At 38.7% G+C, this 18,816-nt stretch overlaps 1 protein-coding gene across 1 annotated transcript in view; it reads right to left on the reverse strand.

Moving 5' to 3' along the window:
- CCDC88C (coiled-coil domain containing 88C) overlaps positions 1-18,816 on the reverse strand; it is a 249,078-nt gene that overhangs the window by 217,443 nt on the left and 12,819 nt on the right. The window contains exon 3 of the mRNA XM_044659995.1: positions 16,470-16,578. Coding sequence (XP_044515930.1) covers positions 16,470-16,578 — 109 coding nt within the window. The remainder of the gene's footprint in view (positions 1-16,469; positions 16,579-18,816) is intronic.

Below are 18,816 nucleotides of genomic sequence, written 5' to 3' on the forward strand. Positions count from 1 at the left end.
AAGGAAGGAAGGAAGGAAGGAAGGAAGGAAGGAAGGAAGGAAGGAAGGAAGGAAGGAAGGAAGGAAGGAAGGAAGGAAGGAAGGAAGGAATATAGGGTAGGATGTATGTTTTCAATGTATGAACATAGTTTTAGAGAAAATATCATTCCTAGTTTTAGAGAAGGTTTCACAGAGAGAAATGCTGCAATTGGCTTTTAAAGAGCAAACAGGATTTCAACAAATGTGGCAACCTCACTAGTGATCAACCCTTCTGGTAACCCATCGCTGTCCATTCTCCAAGCCCAAAGGAAGTGAAGGAAACTGGACTGAAGAAATAACTAACCATTGAAGTGAACTAAGGGCTTTTTAGCCTATAAAAGTGCTGATGATGCGACTTGTCCTGATGGAGGATCCTGGCTTTCAAGATATTGGATGACAAACAGAACAATTCTTCAAGAGCAGGAATGAAAAATCACTCCTCCAATTCCAAGAAAACATACATCACACTTAGGGAAGGCAATTCAGGGCATGGTGAGGTTTGTTTAACCAAAAATAAAAATATGGGGAAGAAGAAGCAGCTAAAATCAGTGAGGCAGATTCTCTATGAAAGGTTTTTGCCCCCAGGGACTCTTTTCAATCTGATGGAAGGTGCGGTCCACGACTTTACATGAAGAGGTTCGTATTCTGACTCTGAAATTTATTAGCTTTCATGCTATGGGAAGCTGGTGGTACAGTGGATAGCAACTGGCGCCTGGAGTGGGGAAGACTTAAATTTGAATTTGTACTCAAATACTTTGTGACCTCTGACAAGTCATCTAACTTCCATGTGCCTCAGTTTCCTCATCTGTAAAATGAGGATAATAATAGTATTATATATATGGTATTAGATAATATTATATGTATATTATATATGTATATATGTATACATAATATATGTGTATATAAAATATTATATAAGAATAGTATTAGATAATAATTTGAGGACTGCTATGAGGATCAAATAAGATAACTAAAATATTTAGCACTGTGCCTGGCACATATGAAGCACTAAATAAATGTTAGCTATTATTATGATTATTAGTATCTAAATTCAGACACTTATTTACTTGTGTGACCTCCAGCAAGACAACCTCCGTCAGCCTCAGTTTCCTAAACCCTAAAATGGGAATAACATCCACCCCAGAGTTGCTGGGAAGATCATATGTACTAAAAAATATATTCAGTATAATGCCTGGCACACAGTAGGCCAACATTGCCCTCAGAGCAAATTATTTCATCTCTGAGCCTTGGGTTTTCTTAACTGTAAAACAGGGAGAACCACTCTTGTACTGAGCACAGTTCTGAGTGGTTGGTGTGGGGAAAAGATTTTATAAACCCTAACACACTATGTAAAGGTGAGTTTATTTTTTTTTTAACTCCAGCAATATTTTTTCCCAATTACAAGTAAAAAGAATGGCTAGCATTTGTTTTCAGTTTGAGTGTCAGATTCTCTCTCCCTCCCAGAGACCTCCCGGCAAAGCAATTTGATATAGGTTATACACGTGCCACCATGCAAAACATGTCCGTATTCCTCATGTGGTGGAAGAAAATACACATTTTTAAAAAATGAAGAAAATGAGTGAAAAATTATATGCTTTGATCTGCATTCAGATTCCATCTATTCTTTCTCTGGATTTGGAGTCCTTTGGAGTTGTCTTGGATCCTTGCATTTGCTGATAATAGCTAAATCATTCAGAGTTGATCAGCATGCAATATTGCTGTTACTGTGTACAATGTTCTCTGGTTCTGCTCACTTCACTCTGCATCAGTTCATATAAAATCTTTCTGCAGTCATCTTGGCATAAAGTAGCATGTGTAGCCCTCTTCCTTTTCAGTTGCTTCTGGTCCTCTGCCCAAATCACTTCCAGGGTACTACCCATGTCCTGTAACCACTACCATCTTCCAGCCCAGACAATGCAGGTTTCTGGGGTGAGTGATGCAATCTGTGTTTCTCTTTTCTGGGTCTCACGGGGGGGGGGGTGCAGTTTAATTACGTTGGAAGACCCATACAGGAAAGGAATCATCAAAGGGGTCCTGAACCAAAGAGTCCCAAGGCTCCAAAGCTTTTAGCACAAAGTCCAAGCTTTAAATTCATGGAATCTTGTTCTGGGAATCGGACTTAAACAATCTTTAAGACCTTGCCAAGTTTTGAATTCTGTGAGCTAATGTTAGCCACTCGTCAATATAGTGTGACTTCCCCAAATCAAATACAAAGGGATAAAAATTAGCACCACCCAATTGCTAAGTCGTTTTAGCAGCTTAGTAATCCTAGTTATTGAAAAGTGGCATGTTAGCTCATGGCTGGAGCCAGCCAAAAAGACTGCTGAAACAGTCCCAAACTGCAGGTTTTACAAAAGTCATTGGCTAAGACCCAAACTTAGTCCTTGGAGAGTATCATTTGCTTTTCAATGCATCTCGATGACCTTCTTTCTTTAAAAATAGAAAGGAGGGGGAGAAAAGGGAAAGAAACCTAATTCCAACATCCTTAAAAATAGAAGACCATTTTCCACAAGTTGAAGAACCACAGATAGGAGAATTGGGCCAAGAAAACGTAGAGAGCTGGCAAAAACCTAGCTTCCTCCAAGAAGATTGGCAATCCCCATTCTTTCAAAAACAAAACGTACTCCCCCTTAAAAGCCACAAAGCCAAAGCCCCAAGTGGCAGCTGCCTTCATTTGTTGGTTCCCAAACCAACCTCCCATTTCTTTTGCTTTTCCACCACCCCATTGTCAGCTGGGTTTGGGGGAACCCCAAGTTTGCCTTTACACCACTCATCTCCAGGAATTTTCTTTTTCTTTTTAAAGGAGGGAAGGAAGAGTCAGGGTGAGATTTCAGTTTTAGCATCTCTCTCCACTGTTTTTCTCAAGTGAGTAAAAGTGAAGTTTAATGTCTTTGATAGCGTGTAATTGGAGACCAGAGACCCATAATGCGGCTGTTGTTCCCTCTTAAAACAGTTAGCCCCAGAGAGATGTTTTCCTCCCCCTGGAGAGCTCGATTCATCCTGACCTCCAGGACTCTCCCTCCCTGCTGCTGACTGGGGCCGAAGTCAGACTTCACACTCACTGTCTAACATCTCCTGCAAGGGAGGGCCCCCCCCCTTCAGCCTCTACCCCAGAAGCTCAGCTCACAGCTGGCTTATGGAAGGAACAGCTGCCAGGCGGCAGCCCTGGTGACCCCACTGGGGCCTCTTTAGGACTGGCAAAGTCACAGCCAATCCAGGAACCCAGAATGGCTTTTTATCCTTCTCCCTTGGAAAAAAATCCTCCATCTCCTCCTCCTCAACACAAAATCTAATAGAGAACAAGGTTTTCTTTCCATGATCCTCTCCCGGGGTATCCTCCTTCCCATTCCACTTTCCAGCCCCCCTCTAGGGGTGGTCTTCCTCCAAAATGAAGGTAAGCTCCTTGAGGGCAAGGGTTGTCTTACTTATAATTGTACCCACAGTGCTTGGCACAGTGCCAGACACAGAGTAAGTATTTAATAAAATCTATCATCCCTTTATTTAGTGCTAAAATAACAGCAAACCATCACAGGGAACCCTAGAGGGCAGAGGATCTTAACCTGAGGTTTATTAGTCTATTGATAAGATTTCAAGAGCAGAAGAGAGTCTGTGAAATTTAAAAAAAAAACTTTGTGACTATTTCAATAGAATCAGTTTCCTTTGTAATGCTACGTATTTTACTTTATACATTAAAAAATATTATTTTGGGGGCAGCTGGGTGGCTCAGTGGATTGAGAGTCAGGCTTAGAGATGGGAGGTCCTGGGTTCAAATTTAGTCTCAGACACTTCCTAGCTGTATGACTCTATGCATGTCACTTAATCCCCATTGCCTAGCCCTTAACACTCCTCTGCCTTGGAACCAATACACAGTATTAATTCTTTTTTTTTGTATATTTTTCTTTAGTTTTTTTTAAATTTTAAACATTTATTAATATTCATTTTTAACATGGTTACATGATTCATGCTCCCACTTTCCCCTTCACCCTCCGCATTCCCCCCACCCATGGCCAACACACATTTCCACTGGTTTTGTCATGTTACACAGTATTGATTCTAAGACAGAAGGTGAGGGTTATGAAAAAATAAAAAATAAAAACATAATTTTCGAGAGGGGGATTATAGACCTCACCAGACTAAAAAAAAGGGGGGGACCCATGATACCGCTGAGGAGAGGTAAACATGATTGGAAGAGATTTTGGTGTCTGTCCTAAAGAAGAGAAAAAATTAGGAGTCTCGTCAGAGTAATGGCACAAAAGAAAATGAGAGGGGGAAATACTAAGAAAGAATACAAAGGAGGGGAAGGGAGAAGAAATAAATACCTGCTAGGGAAGGGCTAGGAACAAAGAAAACACACACGGGTCAATCCCTCTTTTAGATCTACACCCCAGTACTATCACTTTCCAAAGCAGCCTTGAAAGTTTTCGGCTGAACTTTAACCGGAAAATAAGCTCTCAGAAAGCAGCCTTGACCACCTTCCTGTTTGTTTGAACATTAACAAACTGCTCCCAGAACTGATAGGAGATAGAAGGATCAGTTTCTGATGAATTACTTTTTATAGTTTCAGGATTTGGAGCGAGGGGGTAGGACTTTATAGGATAAGCTTAAAATCAATGCTGCCGTGAATTCTGACCCAAATAACAACTGGCAGTTAGGGTAATTTTGCTGGAGACATTCCATAAAGATATCAGATGACTTCTCTGTTTCAGAGGAGGAAATTCTCCAAGGCAAAAGAAAAAAAAATTGCTTTAGAGACTTGGGCAATTCAAGAGAAACATAAAATGTCTTCAACCTTTCAGGAGAAATGACCATTTAATATAATGGTCCCTTTAAAAAGGAGGGATGCACTTTAGAAGTAGTCAAATCTTCACATTTTAAAAGTTATTGCCCATCTTCTTAAGTCCATTTCTGGGATTCTAAATATGAACAATAGGTCCTTTTTTTTAATAAAAAGAACTACTCTATCTGTCCATCTATCTGTTTATTAATTAACCTGGCTGAACAATCTAGAAGGCAGATAAGACCTGGGTTGGTTCACTCCTCTTTACATAGGCTGGTGGCCCCTGCTTCCTGGGGGTAAACTTTATGGTTCCCACCTTGGTGCAGACACCTGACATCATTAACCCTGCTGTAGCTCAGAACCCCCAAACTCACGCAATCCACAATCCACCAAACTCAGCCTTTCCCATTATAACTGGTACCACCATGCCCAACCAAAGGAACATTGCTTTAAAATAAAATTGTTCCCATCTCTTATTCTTGGATTTAATAGCGTATGTTGGGCAGCAAGCAGCCAGGAGTTAGGAAGACTTTACTCTTGAGTTCATTATCCCAGCCCAATTCTGTGACCTTAGCCAAGTCATTAAAGGCTTCTAAGCCTTAGTTTCCTTTTCTGTAAAATGGGGTAAAGATGCCAGACTAGCTATCCCATGTCTAGAATCCTCTGCCTCCTGGCTTCCTTCAAGTCTTAACTAAAATCTCTTCTTTCACATTAAGCTTTTTCAGATCTCTCTTAATGTCTGAGATTATCTCCAATTTATTCTGTATCTATCTTGTCCTAGTTGTCTGCATGTCATTAGATGATGAGCTCATTGAAAACAGGAGCTGTACAAGCACTATAAGAGCTTTATAATTATTATTCATTTGATCCTCAAAACAACTCTGGGTAGAAGGTGCTATTATTATCCTGATTTTATAGATGAGGAAACTGAGGCATAAAAGTTAATAGACTTGCCCAAGGGTCTTAAAGCTAGTATCTGAGCAGGGACTGCACAGGCATTGTGATTAGTGCTTTACAATTATTATCTTATCTGATCCCTGCAACAAACCTTGGGAGGTAGGTGCTATTATTATCTCCATTTTACAGATGTTAAAACTGAGGCAAAGGTTAGGTGACCTACCCAGTGTTATATACCTAGTGTCAAGTGGTCATATTTGAATTCAAGTCTTCCTGAATCCATGCTCACTACTCTATCCACTGAACCATCTAGCTACTTAAAAAAAAAAAAAAAAATTGGGGGCAGCTGTGTTGCTCAGTGGATTAAGAGCCAAGACCAGAGATGAGAAGTCCTGGGCTCAAATCTGGCCTCAAATGATTCCTAGCTGCATGGCCCTGGGCAAGTCACTTGACCCCCATTGCCTACCCTTACCACTCTTCTGTCTTAGAGCCAATACACAATATTGACTCCAAGACAGAAGGTAAAGGTTTTTGTTTTTTTGTTTTTTAATCTAGCATCAAGGAATGGCTAAAGAAATTATGGTACACATAGACAGGAAAAATTGTAAGAACTGTTGTAAAGCAAAATGACAAGAATAACAGATTCAATTACTATAATAATGTAAATGAAAGTAATATAAAAGATACTTCTACGGCAATGAATTACAATGACCAACCTCAGTCCTAAAGAATAAAGGCTGGAACCTATCCAATGAAATTAATCTAATGAATACTTCTTTGAGAAAGTAGTTGTTGAATCAGTTGCTTTCAGAAGAATGTTTTCTTTCAAGGAGAAGTCTGTTGAGAGTGAGGTTATATTGAGAAATGATAGTGATATTTTTTAAAAGCATCAATAAAAATTCTGAGTCAACGCAACATGCTTATCAAGGCCTTGCTACAATTGGCATAGTTAATAAGACCAGAGAGATAAGGAGTGGTACTGATTAAACTTATTCTAGTACTTCCTGGGTAGATGAATATTTGGGGAGCCACTTCAGATGTTGGCATAGAGCAAAATTTCACCAGGCCAGAAAGGGAGATCCGGATTAATTACTAGAGAGACAAAGAGAATAAGTAGTTCTTAAGAAGCTATTAGCTGATTTTCAAGATGGATTTTGAAGGTCTAGATTTTCTTGGATGATCAGAGAATCCAGAGAGGAAGGGCCTTGAAGAGCATGTCATCTATTCCTTTCACTTTATAAATGAGGAAATTGAGGATGAAGTGAGGAAACTATTTGTTTTTAAGGTAAAAAACAAGCTAACAACCAGAGCTAGATCTCCTGGATTTCACCATTCATCTAGGGAGGCCAAGACAGAAAACACAAGACAAAGTGTCAGTCCTCCCACTTGATGCCTCTGCTTCCTGAAGCCTCAAAAATCTAACTTTCAACCCAAACCACTTTACTGAAATTGCTCTCTCCAAAGTTAACAAAAGACCCCTTAAATTCTAACCCGAAGGCCATTTCTTAGGCTTCCACATCCTTGACTTTCATATTGTTTTTTGATAGTCCTGACTCTATCCCATCCCTCCTCTTAGATGTTTCCTCCACTTTGGATTTCTGTTAACACCGCTATCTCTCCTCATTCTCCTACTATCTTTTTTGAAAGGAACAGATAGACCAACAGATAGATATCCAGCCCTAACCTCTCTCTTGAATGGCTTCCCTTGGACATATAATTGGTATTTCAAACTCAGCGTGTCCAAAAAAGGACTCAATTCTCTTCCCCAAAGAACCAACTCTTCCAAACATCTTCATTTCTGTTGTGAACACCACAATCCAGTTTCCCAGATTTTTAACTTCAGAGTCATCCTCCTCTCTTCACCCTCTCATTCACCATAAACAATCAGTTGTCCAGTCTTATCAATTCCTTCTCTGCCACAATTCTGATAGCTATGTGTGTCTTCCTTCCATTCACACGGCCACCACCCTACTTATAGACCTTTACCACCTCTTGCCTGCTCTACTTCAATAATCTCTTAAATTGGTATAAGGGGTTCCTTCCTCCTCTTTCTAATATATCTAATATATCCTACTCATGGCTACCAAAATAATTCTTTTTTTATTATTTTTATTTTTACTGTCATGCAAAGTGCACTTCCATATGGGTCATACATAACCCAAACCCCAAAATAAAACCATAAATACACGGATGGGAAAGAGCTCCAACAGTTCTTTCTCTGGAGGTACCAAAATAATTCTAACAAACAAGTCCATCTGTGTGCCACTTCCCTGACTCAGATACTGAAAGTGGCTCCCCCTTGCCTCAATGGAATCTAAGCTATTCTCCAAACTCAACACTCCATGTCCTACATCTTTGTAATTGCATTCTCTCCTTTTCTTCTCCTATTAGTTTCTTATCTTCCCTCCAAAATCAACTCAATTTGCCAACGCCATCTCCTCTGTTAAGTTCCTTCCTGATTGCCCCAGTGATTAGTGCTTCCTCCCTCTTTAAATCAGATTACACAGAGGCAACGAGGTGGCACAGCAGATAGAGCTGGAGTCAGCCTCAGACACTTTATTAACTGGGCGTCCCTGGGCAAATCATTTAACCTGTTTGCCTCCGTTTCCTCAAATGTAAAATGAAGATGATAATAGCACTCACCTCCTAGGGTTGTTATTGAGAGTCAAAATGAGATAATGAGATAATAAATGTAAAGCACACAGTGCTGGGCACATAGTAGGTGCCATTCTAGAAATGAAAGTCATTATTGTATTACATTATTTTGTTATATTTATTATATTGTATTTACTCAACCTATATACGTGTATCGGTTTTATTTCCCGCACCTAAACATCTGAGCCCCGTGGAAGAGAAACCTCTTCATCACTGTCTCTGTGTTTCCATTGTTCAGCACGGAACCCTGCATGCCCTTAAAAACTGTTTGCCAAAATGAAATTTCACATATGGATGGACTGCTAGCTCGGTGCCACTTAGAAAAGGATTCTAAGGGCTGGGTGAAAAGCTAACAACAACGGAAAACAGCATCCCACAAACTTGCTTTTCAGTTGTGCAAAAACAAAAAATAATTCATTTTTCCAGAGACGTTCCCTCCAGAAGTTATCTCATACACACATTTTGCTATATTGGTTTAAATATAAGCCATAATAGAGGTCACGTCCCTAAAATAAGCTTTTTGGAAAGAAAACACACAGGTATTGATTCTATCTAAGCTTAACTCAAAACAGGCTGAGGGGGGAATGAGGGATGATGTGGCCTATATTTTGAACAAAAATAGGAAAAGTTGGGAATTATTTTCCATACGACCAGGCCAACACGGAACAAAACAATCAATCAATTGGCAAGTATGCATTAAATGTCTGCTCTGTGCCAGACTGCACTAGGCACGAGGAAACGTGTACAAAGAACGAAACAAGTGCTACTTGCAAAAAGCTTACATTCTCACAGAAAAGATGCCAGCTATGTAGTAAAATCGGGCACCTACGTGGCGTAGTGGATAGAGAGCCAAGCCTGGGGTCAAGAAGACCTGAATTAAACTTTGGCCTCAGATACTAAACAGCAGTGTGACTCTGGGCAAGTCATTTAACTGCCAGCTTCAGTTTCCTCAATGAACTAGAAAAAGAAATGGCAAACTATTCCACTATATTCCACTATTTCTGAAGTCCCAAAATGGGGTCATGAAGAGTTAAACATGACTAAATTTGACCGAACAACAAAACATACTATATATGTACATATATGTATATTATTAAATATTAATTATTATAGTTATGTGTTATTAGTATTTTAATTAATATATTTGTGTATTACTATGTAATAAATAATATTAATTAAAAGTTTGATTCCTATATTTGTGCATTACTATGTAATACTATGTAATACACAAATATATAAATTAAAATTTTAATCAATTAATTTTAATTAATGTAATTGATTGTTTTAATTAATCAATTTTAGTTAATTAAAATTTTAATATTAAATGTATTATATATTTAAAGATATACCTAAGTTCTTTTGCCTTGGAACCAATACATAGTAATGATTCTAAGACAGAAAGTAATGTTTTTGGTTTTTTTTAATCCACAAATGCTTTTTTTGTTTGTTTGTTTAGATCCTGTGTCCAGAATGGCTTCCATTCCTTTTCCAAGAGGAAATATCCTCTCACTTTTATCCTAGAACTCTTCCTGGTCAACATTTTCCTTTCTTTTTTTTAATATTTTATTTTCCCCCCAGTGACGTGCAAAAACAATTTCTAACCCTCTAAAACTTTGCCAAGCTGCATCTTAAAGGCTGAGGCAGATGTGAAGAGGGAGAGTAGCCCGACATAAGGGACAGCCAGTCTAAGCAGCAGAATGAGAGCTGGAACGTCCTCTACGAGGAACAGAGAGGAGGACAGTTTGGTCCAGAAAGTTAAGTTTCAGACCCGCCAAACAGGGTTTTTAAATTGATCCTCGAGGTACTAAGAAGTCCCTGGCCTTTGGAAGCTCTGCGGAACAGAACAGAGAGTCAGAACTTGGGATGTAGAACAGGGAGGAATATTTAAACATTCATTTACTAAAGAAGCTTTCCATCACACGAAGGGCCGGCTGGGAAAGATACGTACCTGAAGACAAGACTAAATCAGAGCACACGGAAGTAGAGCCATCCAGCAGCGGGAGAGAACAGAAGACAAACTTCCTGCCATGCCCACTTTTCCCTACAGGGAGATGGCGTGAACCTCTTCAGAGGCTCCCAGTTAGTTCTCCAAATTCTCCAATTTCAGAGTCGCTAGGCCCAGGCATCTCAACTCAAACAAGGCATCCAGAATACAAATTCAACCCCCAAAATTAACTAGCGTAAGCAGAAGTTTATTTAGATAGCCTCTCCCCTTCCCAATAATACACTTCCAATATGTGTGAAATTTTGTTTAAATCATCTTTCAAATCACAATTATATAATTATTTCTGCTGTTTCTCCCAATTTTACTTTTAGTTTATTTTCCGCCCCCATCCTCAAGACCTCTTACTCAAGCTGCAAGCTAGACCGGGTCAGAGGGGACACCAAGCATCACCCACTCCTGAACAGGAATCCCTTCAGCAACCTTGTTGCCTTGGAATCCTCCCAAGGTTGGAGAAGCTCACTACATTTTTAAGGCAACCTATTCAAAATTCTGTTGTTAGGACTTTTTTTTAGTCATGTCTGACTTTTCATGACCCCCATCTGGGGTCTTCTGGGCAATGATACTAGAATGGTTTGCCATTTCCTTCTATGGTTCATATTACAGAGGAGGAAACTGAGGCATGCAATTAAGTGATTTGCCCCCGGTCACACAGCCTGATTTGAATTCAGGTCTTTCCAACTCCAGGCCCAGTGCTCTATCCACTGTGCCATCTAGCTGCCTATTATAAATATATCTTTATGTATATTTAAATATATTTTATATACTTATACATGTTTATATGTATTTAAATATATTATGACATATAATAAATATATTATACTTATATTTGTTTTATTTATTATTAATATAATTACATTTTATTTATTATTAATATATTACCATAATATCTAACAATAAAAATATTACTAAAATTAATTAATTAAATGCTTATTCCTTGCTACCTACCTCCAGAGAAAATGCTATTGGAATAGGAATGCAGATGAAAACACATGTTTTATCACTTGTTTATTCAGGTATATGTTTGGGGATTTTTGGTTCTATAAGATTCATACACAAATGAATAATAAGGAAATATGTTTTATGTAGTAATACATGTATAAAATCCAGATTGAATTGCTTGTCAGCTCAGGGAGCAAGAAGGAAAAAAGGGAGAGAGATGATATGGATCCTATCACTTTGGAAAACTTCTGAGGAAATTTGTTATAAAAAAATAAAAAATCCAAATAAAAATAAGTTTAAAAAAATAAATGCTCATTCCCCTTCTCCATTCAGTCATTAATGCATCCTAATATCAGAGGGATTCTAAGGCAGGGCTGGTGACCAAAAGTGACCTCTTGCTCTGGAATTAGCTCAAATCCTTAGAGACTTTCGCCCTCTCCATCATCCCAGCCTGGGCATGACAAGCCCATCAAAATTTAGCATCTTCTTTGGCAGGTTCTCCCTGAGGTCAGAGGAGAGCTTCCTGAGAAAACAAACAAGCCTGGGCTCTTCCAAGGATAGCCTCTGGCCTTTCCCATTTTTCATGGCCCCATTGTTCTTTGGAGCAGAGAGAGGAGAGGAAGAAGTGGGCAGCCCAGGGATCAGGAAGGTCACTCTAAAAACAAAACCAGAAGAGCTGATTCTCCATGCCCGTGGTGGTAGCAGCGATGGCGTGTGCTTGAGGAAGTGGTCCATTCATCCATGGGGTGTTTGGGAAAGGAAGAGAAAAGGGAGATGGCCCTTTAGGACGAGCCGCTGCAGAATGGACCACATAGGAAGAGGAAGGAAATCACGGGAGTCCCCAAAGTCAAGCCTGGGGATTGGTGGTATTGGGAGAGGCTCTCGCTTACTTGGAACCTAACACCTGCAAGAGATCACTATGAGGTCATGGTGTGTGTTTCCCTTCATTCTCTCTTTCTAAATTTTCACTACATGAATGGTTCCTTTAAAAGAGATAAGTCAATGAGTATTTTTCCCCAAAAAAGCTTATCCATGTATATTCTGGCTTAGTCCCTTTACAAGAGTCACCAGACAAAAAATATACAAATTTGGGGGCCACTGGGAGATGGGATTCAAATGTGGCCTCAGACACTTCCTCGCTGTGCAACTCGGGGCAAAACACTTACCCCCCATCACTTGGGACTCTTCTGTCTTAGAACCGATAGAAAGGATTGATTCTAAGATGGAAGGTAATGGGTTAGAAGAGACTTTAGAAATCATCTAATCTCAGGGCAGCTGGATAGCTCAGTGGATTGAGAGCCAGGCCTAGAGACAGGAGGTCCTAGGTTCAAATCTGGCCTCAGACACTTCCCAGCTATGTGACCCTGGGCAAGTCATTTAACCCCCATTGCCTACCCTTATCACTCTTCTGCCTTAGAACCAATATGCAGTATTCATTCCAAGATAGAAAGTAAGGGTTTAAATGTTAAAAAAAAAAAAAAAAAAGAAAGAAAAAAAGAAATCATCTAACCCAACCTTATTACACAGTACAGGAATTACTTTCATGACACTTCTAAATGAATTTATTTTGTTTCTGCTTGAATATTTGCTTACTATTTTGTTAGATTCGCCCATTCCTATTAAATTCCTATGAAATTGCCTACCCTTACCACTCTTCCACCTATAAGTCAATACACAGAAGTTAAGGGTTTAAAATAAAAAAAAATTTAAATTAAATTAGCTAAATAGCGACTTATTTATCCTGAACACAGGATGAAGGCCATACTAAAGGGGACATGACCTAGGGCAATTAAGTGATTTAGTGGATAAAGTGCCAAGTCCAGAGTCGAGAAGACTCCTCTTCCCAAGTTCAAATCCGGTCTCAGACACTTACTAGCTGTGTGACCCAGAGCAAGTCACTTAACCCTGTATGCCTCAGTTTCCTCAACTGTCAAACAAGCTGGAGAAGGAAATGGTGAACCCACTCCAGTGTCTTTGCCAAGAAAACCCCAAATGGGGTCACAAAGAGCCTCACAAGACTTAACAATAACCACAAAAAGAAAAAAAAAAAAAAGAAAAAACTAGCCTTAGGAAGAAAATGTTGGCACAAAGCTTTACCGAGTGTTTTTCCTCCTAAGAACTCTGTGAGGCAGGGAAAGCAGGTATATTATTATTATTTCCATTTTAGAGATGAGGGAGGTAAAGTCCCAGATCACAGGGCCAGTCAATGGCAAAGCCAGGACTCAAACCTGGTCTCCTGCCTCATCTTCCCTCCTTGCTTTACCAAAAGAACTCAGCTACCAAAGAAAATAACTCATGCAAGGCACAGAGTATTTATTGCCCCTTGGATCTATATTGTTGTCATTATAATTCAGACATTTCAGTAGTGTCCAACTCTGTGACCCTATTTGGGGTCTTCTTGGCAAAGACTCTAGAGTAGTTGGTTCTATCCTTTTCCAGCTCATTTTACAGAGGAGGAAACTGAGGCAAACAGGGTCACACAGCTAGTCAGTTTCTCAGGTTGTATTAGAACTCGGGTCTTCCTGACTATAAGCCCAGCTCTCTGCCCTGCACCAACGTAGGAAATTTTAAAAGAATCTATTGGGCCAGTGACATAGTCATAATTATCTATACAAATCCAGAAGGACCATCACAATAGCAGGCTAAGAATCACACTGGGAATTAGCATCAGGGGATTTCTGTAAAATGGGTTTAATACCATCAGAGAACCCTTTCGGCATACAACTAGAAAGCTCCCTCCACACTGACATAAATCCACACTATTTCTGTATAATTTTTCTGACCAGCTCTGTTAATAACCCTAAAAATTCAATTTACATTTCCCCATCTAATACCCAAAGAATGGGGGAGGAGGCTTTGTTACAGAGCCATGTTGTGAAAGGGCTGAAGGGGAAAGGAAAAACATTCATTAAGCACCTACTATGTGCCAAGCCCTCACATGCTATGGACTTTGCCAATATTATTTGTAAATAATGTACAGTGCTTCTCTGGAACTGAAAGAACTGAATTCCAATTCTGATTCAGTGACTCTGGATAAGATATTAATTTTTCATCCATAAAATGAAGGGGGTGGTTATATGACTAGGGAGGATCCTGCCCCCTCTAAAAACTATGATCCTATAACTGGAATGCCTTATAAAACCCAGACACGACATGCCAAAAAAATCCCTGCCAAAAAATTTGGAAGTGAAATGAATTTCCACACCACGGCTGTTCCAGCAAACAGCTTACACTAAAACTGTCATCCTTGCTCAGGCTCTGTCATGATCAAGTTCTAACCCTACAATCTTGACATTCCTCTGCCTTTCCAAAGGGGAAAAAAATTTTTATTTAGGGAGCAGAATGGATTTTTTACAGATGAGCATAATTGAAGTTATCAGGCTAGTCGGATCTCCTGAAAAGGGTCTCCCAGAATGAAGCAAAGAGGGATGAGGGACCCAAAAGTTTAGGAGAGAGAAGGCATCCGACAGCTGAATTCCTCCAAAGCCTGGTGGATCCACCTCCTTCTCCAAAACCTTTTTAACCCATCACTGAGTGAAGTGAGCTCAAAGAACCAATACACACACACAGGGAAACCCATAAAAGTCCTTCGTAATGTTTTTGAATTCATCCCTGAAAAGGTTATTTCAAAAGCAACAAAATCTTGTGGTATATGATTGTGATGGAATTCTACTGTGATGTAAGAAACAAGATTTATTTTTTTTAGACTTGGAAAGAACTAGACAAAATATTTAGAGTGAAATGAGTAGAACCAAGAGAAAATTACATCAGCTACAGATTTCATATTCAAAGAATAACTTGTGAATGTTCCCCTCCAGAAAATGGGCTGAGAAGTGGAAATATGAAAGACATAATCTATATATATTTTGCAGGATGATGCTTTCTATGATGTAGAGAGGAAAGAACTGAATAAAAACAATTAAATAATTTTTAAGTATCATTTCTCAAAATTCACAAACATTTTTCTACTCTTGCCCTCTGGTACTCAGCAGAGGACTTCTAGAATCAATTAACTACAAGTATCTGCTTTTATCAAGTTAAAACATGACTGCAGTGCAAAAGAATAAACATTATTAAATAACCCAACCAGGGATATAAATTGAGAATCAACGGGCACTTATGTAGCTATTAGGTAGAAAAATAACAGTCCTTGCCTTCAGGGAGCTTCCATTTGAACCAAGGAGCCACTATATAAACAAAATTAATACACACAGGGGGCAGTTGGATAGCTCAGTGGATTGAGTCAGGCCTAGGGATGGGAGGTCCTAGGTTCAAATCCGGCCTCAGCCACTTCCCAGCTGTGTGACCCTGGGCAAGTCACTTGACCCCCATTGCTCACCCTTACCACCTTTCTTCCTTGGAGCCAATTCACAGAAGTTAAGGGTTAAAAAAAAATTTAATACTCACAAACCATTATGCCAAGGTTGTGACCAATGGAACCACAGTCACAGGCTGTGGGTGAGCACAGAGGCTCAGAGAATTTCTAAAATGTGTACAAAGATTTCCCTAGATTCCAAGATACGAAGCTAAAAAATGGGAGGTGGGAAGGTGTGTGTAAATAGAATTTTTGTACCCTTCAACTACATTTCCCAGAATCCCTTTCCCTTCATCCCCACATTGTGGTCTCATGTTATATTGATAAAGTTGTGAGTAACTCTCTCTCTCTTCTCCAGTGTGTGGCTGGGAAAGCTGGCTTTAAGTCAGGCTTTTACTTTTGTCTTTTTATTCCTTTACTTCAAGTGATTATTAATAAATCTTATAAAAATACTTGGAGTATTGGATATTAATTTTTAATCTTACAGAGGGGAAAAGCACACAGCCATGAGATAAACTTGGGGGAACTGAGGCACCATCTTTCCATTCTCATTTTACCCAACCCCAGGATATGGGGACCCAGTACCAAAACACTGAAAAGCCACAGAAGAGAAAACCAACCTACCGACAATATCCACACTTTAATTAAGAAGCCTCAAGATTAAGGGGAAATTGGCACCGATAAAATCATTCTTAAAAGGCTTTTCACCAGCCTGTGAAGACAGAAGCTCAGGTTCGCAGAATTTAAGAAGGCACATGTAAACGAGCATCATTTCCTCTCTATTTCCTGTATCCCGTTGCTTTGGCAACCGCGGGCCCCATCACAAAACAGTCATGAAGGAGAGAGAAGGAAAGGGTCCCTACCTGGTAGTAGGTTTTAATGCTCCTAATCAGGATGGTTAGATTTTGTATCCGAAGGTTGACATCATTGTTGACGTGCTTGTTGATGCGCTGATTTGTCGGCCTGGGGTCTCTAGAGAGAAAGGAAGAAGAAATGAAACATTTCTTGAAAAGCAACAAAGATCAAACACCTTACAAAAACCCAGGCAGCTGCATGGCTCTAGGGCTGGCCCTAGAGAGAATTCCAATCTGCACTCAAGACACTGACTTAGCTATGTGACTCTGGGCAAGTCACTTAATCTCTCTTTTAACTCAGTTTCTTCCTCTGTAAAGTGAGAATAACAACAGCCATCCTCTTTCCAAGAGGTAATCACTGTAAAGTGCTTAGCACAGTGCCCGGCACACTGAGCACTATATAAGTGTGAGTTATTATTATTAATTTGACAATAAACACCACCAAGGGCATACTGTGTCCTCAAACAGAAATTCCCACAAATTTCTACTGGGTCCACGAAGAGAAATTAAATCATATAATCTCTCTGGGACGCAGTTTCCTCACCTGTTAAATGAGCCAGAGAAGGAAATGGCAAACCACTTCAATGTCTTTGCCAAGAAAACCAAGAATTGAAGACGAATGAAGAACAACTGAACAGCAACAAAAATCTTAGAAGGCTTAGTTAGCTAAGGTTAAAAAATATTGGAAATAGCTTTTAAGGGGGTGGGGGGGAGAAGAGAGTCTATTCACAAAATTTAAAATGCCCATTTCATAGACTATAAAATATTCCACTACAAAATACACAGGGAAGGATGCCACCAATAATTCCTATGGGTCTTGTGGCTTCTTTTCCAAGGTCAGATAACTGTCAGTCTCCATGGAAAGAAAATCGATGGAAAGACTGACCTTACTGAATAAATTCATCCCATTTCTTTACAAATTTGTCAAATAGGGGGCAGCCGGGTGGCTCCGTAGATTGAGAGCCAGGTCTAGAGAAAAGAGTACCCACATCCAAATCTGGCCTCAGACACTTCCCAGTCGTGTGACCCTGGGCAAGTCACTTAACCACCACAGCCTGGCTCTTACCACTCTTCTGCTTTGGAACCAATTCAAAGTAATGATTCTAAGACAGAAGTTATGGGTTTCTTAAAAAATTAAAATTAAAAAAATTGTCACATGCATGAAAAAAATCAACAGAGACTTGTTAGAACTTCAGAGTCTACTTTTCTCTTCATTTACTATCAACTATTTTTCAAAACAATAGCAATTCCTATTCATACATTGTACAAAGGACCTTCCTAATATCCACTGGAGAGAAGGAAGCAATACAAACACTTATTCTATTTTATATTTTATTTATTATATATAATTTATTATTTTACTATAAAAGTTTACTATTATTTTACTATAAAATAAAATTTATTATTTATATTTATTTTATACTTATTTAGTATATTTATTTTAAATTATTATTAAATGTTATATTTATTTTTATATTTTATTTCATAGAGGAAAAGTACAGGATCTTAGGATTTTAGCTAGAGAAGACCCCAGAATCTAACTCCCTCTTTTTAAGAAAAAGGAAGAAGCTGAGGTTGAGTTACTCCTCTGAGGGCACAGAAGTAAAAGCCCCAAAATCTGAATTCAGATTTTTCTAATTCTAAATCATGTCTAAATCATCTAAATCAATCACCCTACAATGTCTTACTCAAATTCCTCTGCAGGTAACTCTCAGAGATCAGGCCTCACATCCTAGCGTCCTGACTTAAGTAGGTAGAATCAGTACTCTTATTCTAGCATGTTGTTATTAAAAAATACAAATAATATACAATATTGTTAATTAGTATAATTTATTATTATATTATTATTATATTGTTGGTGACTGATATGATTATAAAATATTATCATTATTATATATTATTTATATAGTATATATTTTATCATTGATAATTATATAGTCATTACAGAATTAATCATTATAATAAAATATAATATGAAAATTAATAATTATAATCTATCACTTGTGAAATGATTTATGGTTTGAAAATCACTTTATACATTATCTTATTTAATCTTCACAAATTCCATGGTAGGAAGGGGATGGAATTTCTGTAGTTAAGAAATTAAACTCTATTTTGAAGAACCCATAAAAGCCCACTAAATGAGAGAAACGCCTACAAAAGTCTAGAAGATGAATTCATTTCAAATGCCATTAGGAATAAAATGGCTTTATGTAATTCTACTTAAAACCTAAGGGGGGGGGAAACATGTTTTTTGAACACTTCACTAAACATACTTCCCACTTTTCGAGGCTGAGTTTTTGAAAACCTACTAAAAAATAAGCACCTGCGTGTGCATCCACACGCCCAGCCTTCT

The sequence above is a fragment of the Gracilinanus agilis genome, chromosome 2 (assembly GCF_016433145.1).
Source record: "Gracilinanus agilis isolate LMUSP501 chromosome 2, AgileGrace, whole genome shotgun sequence".
In the NCBI taxonomy this organism is placed as follows: Eukaryota; Metazoa; Chordata; class Mammalia; order Didelphimorphia; family Didelphidae; genus Gracilinanus; species Gracilinanus agilis.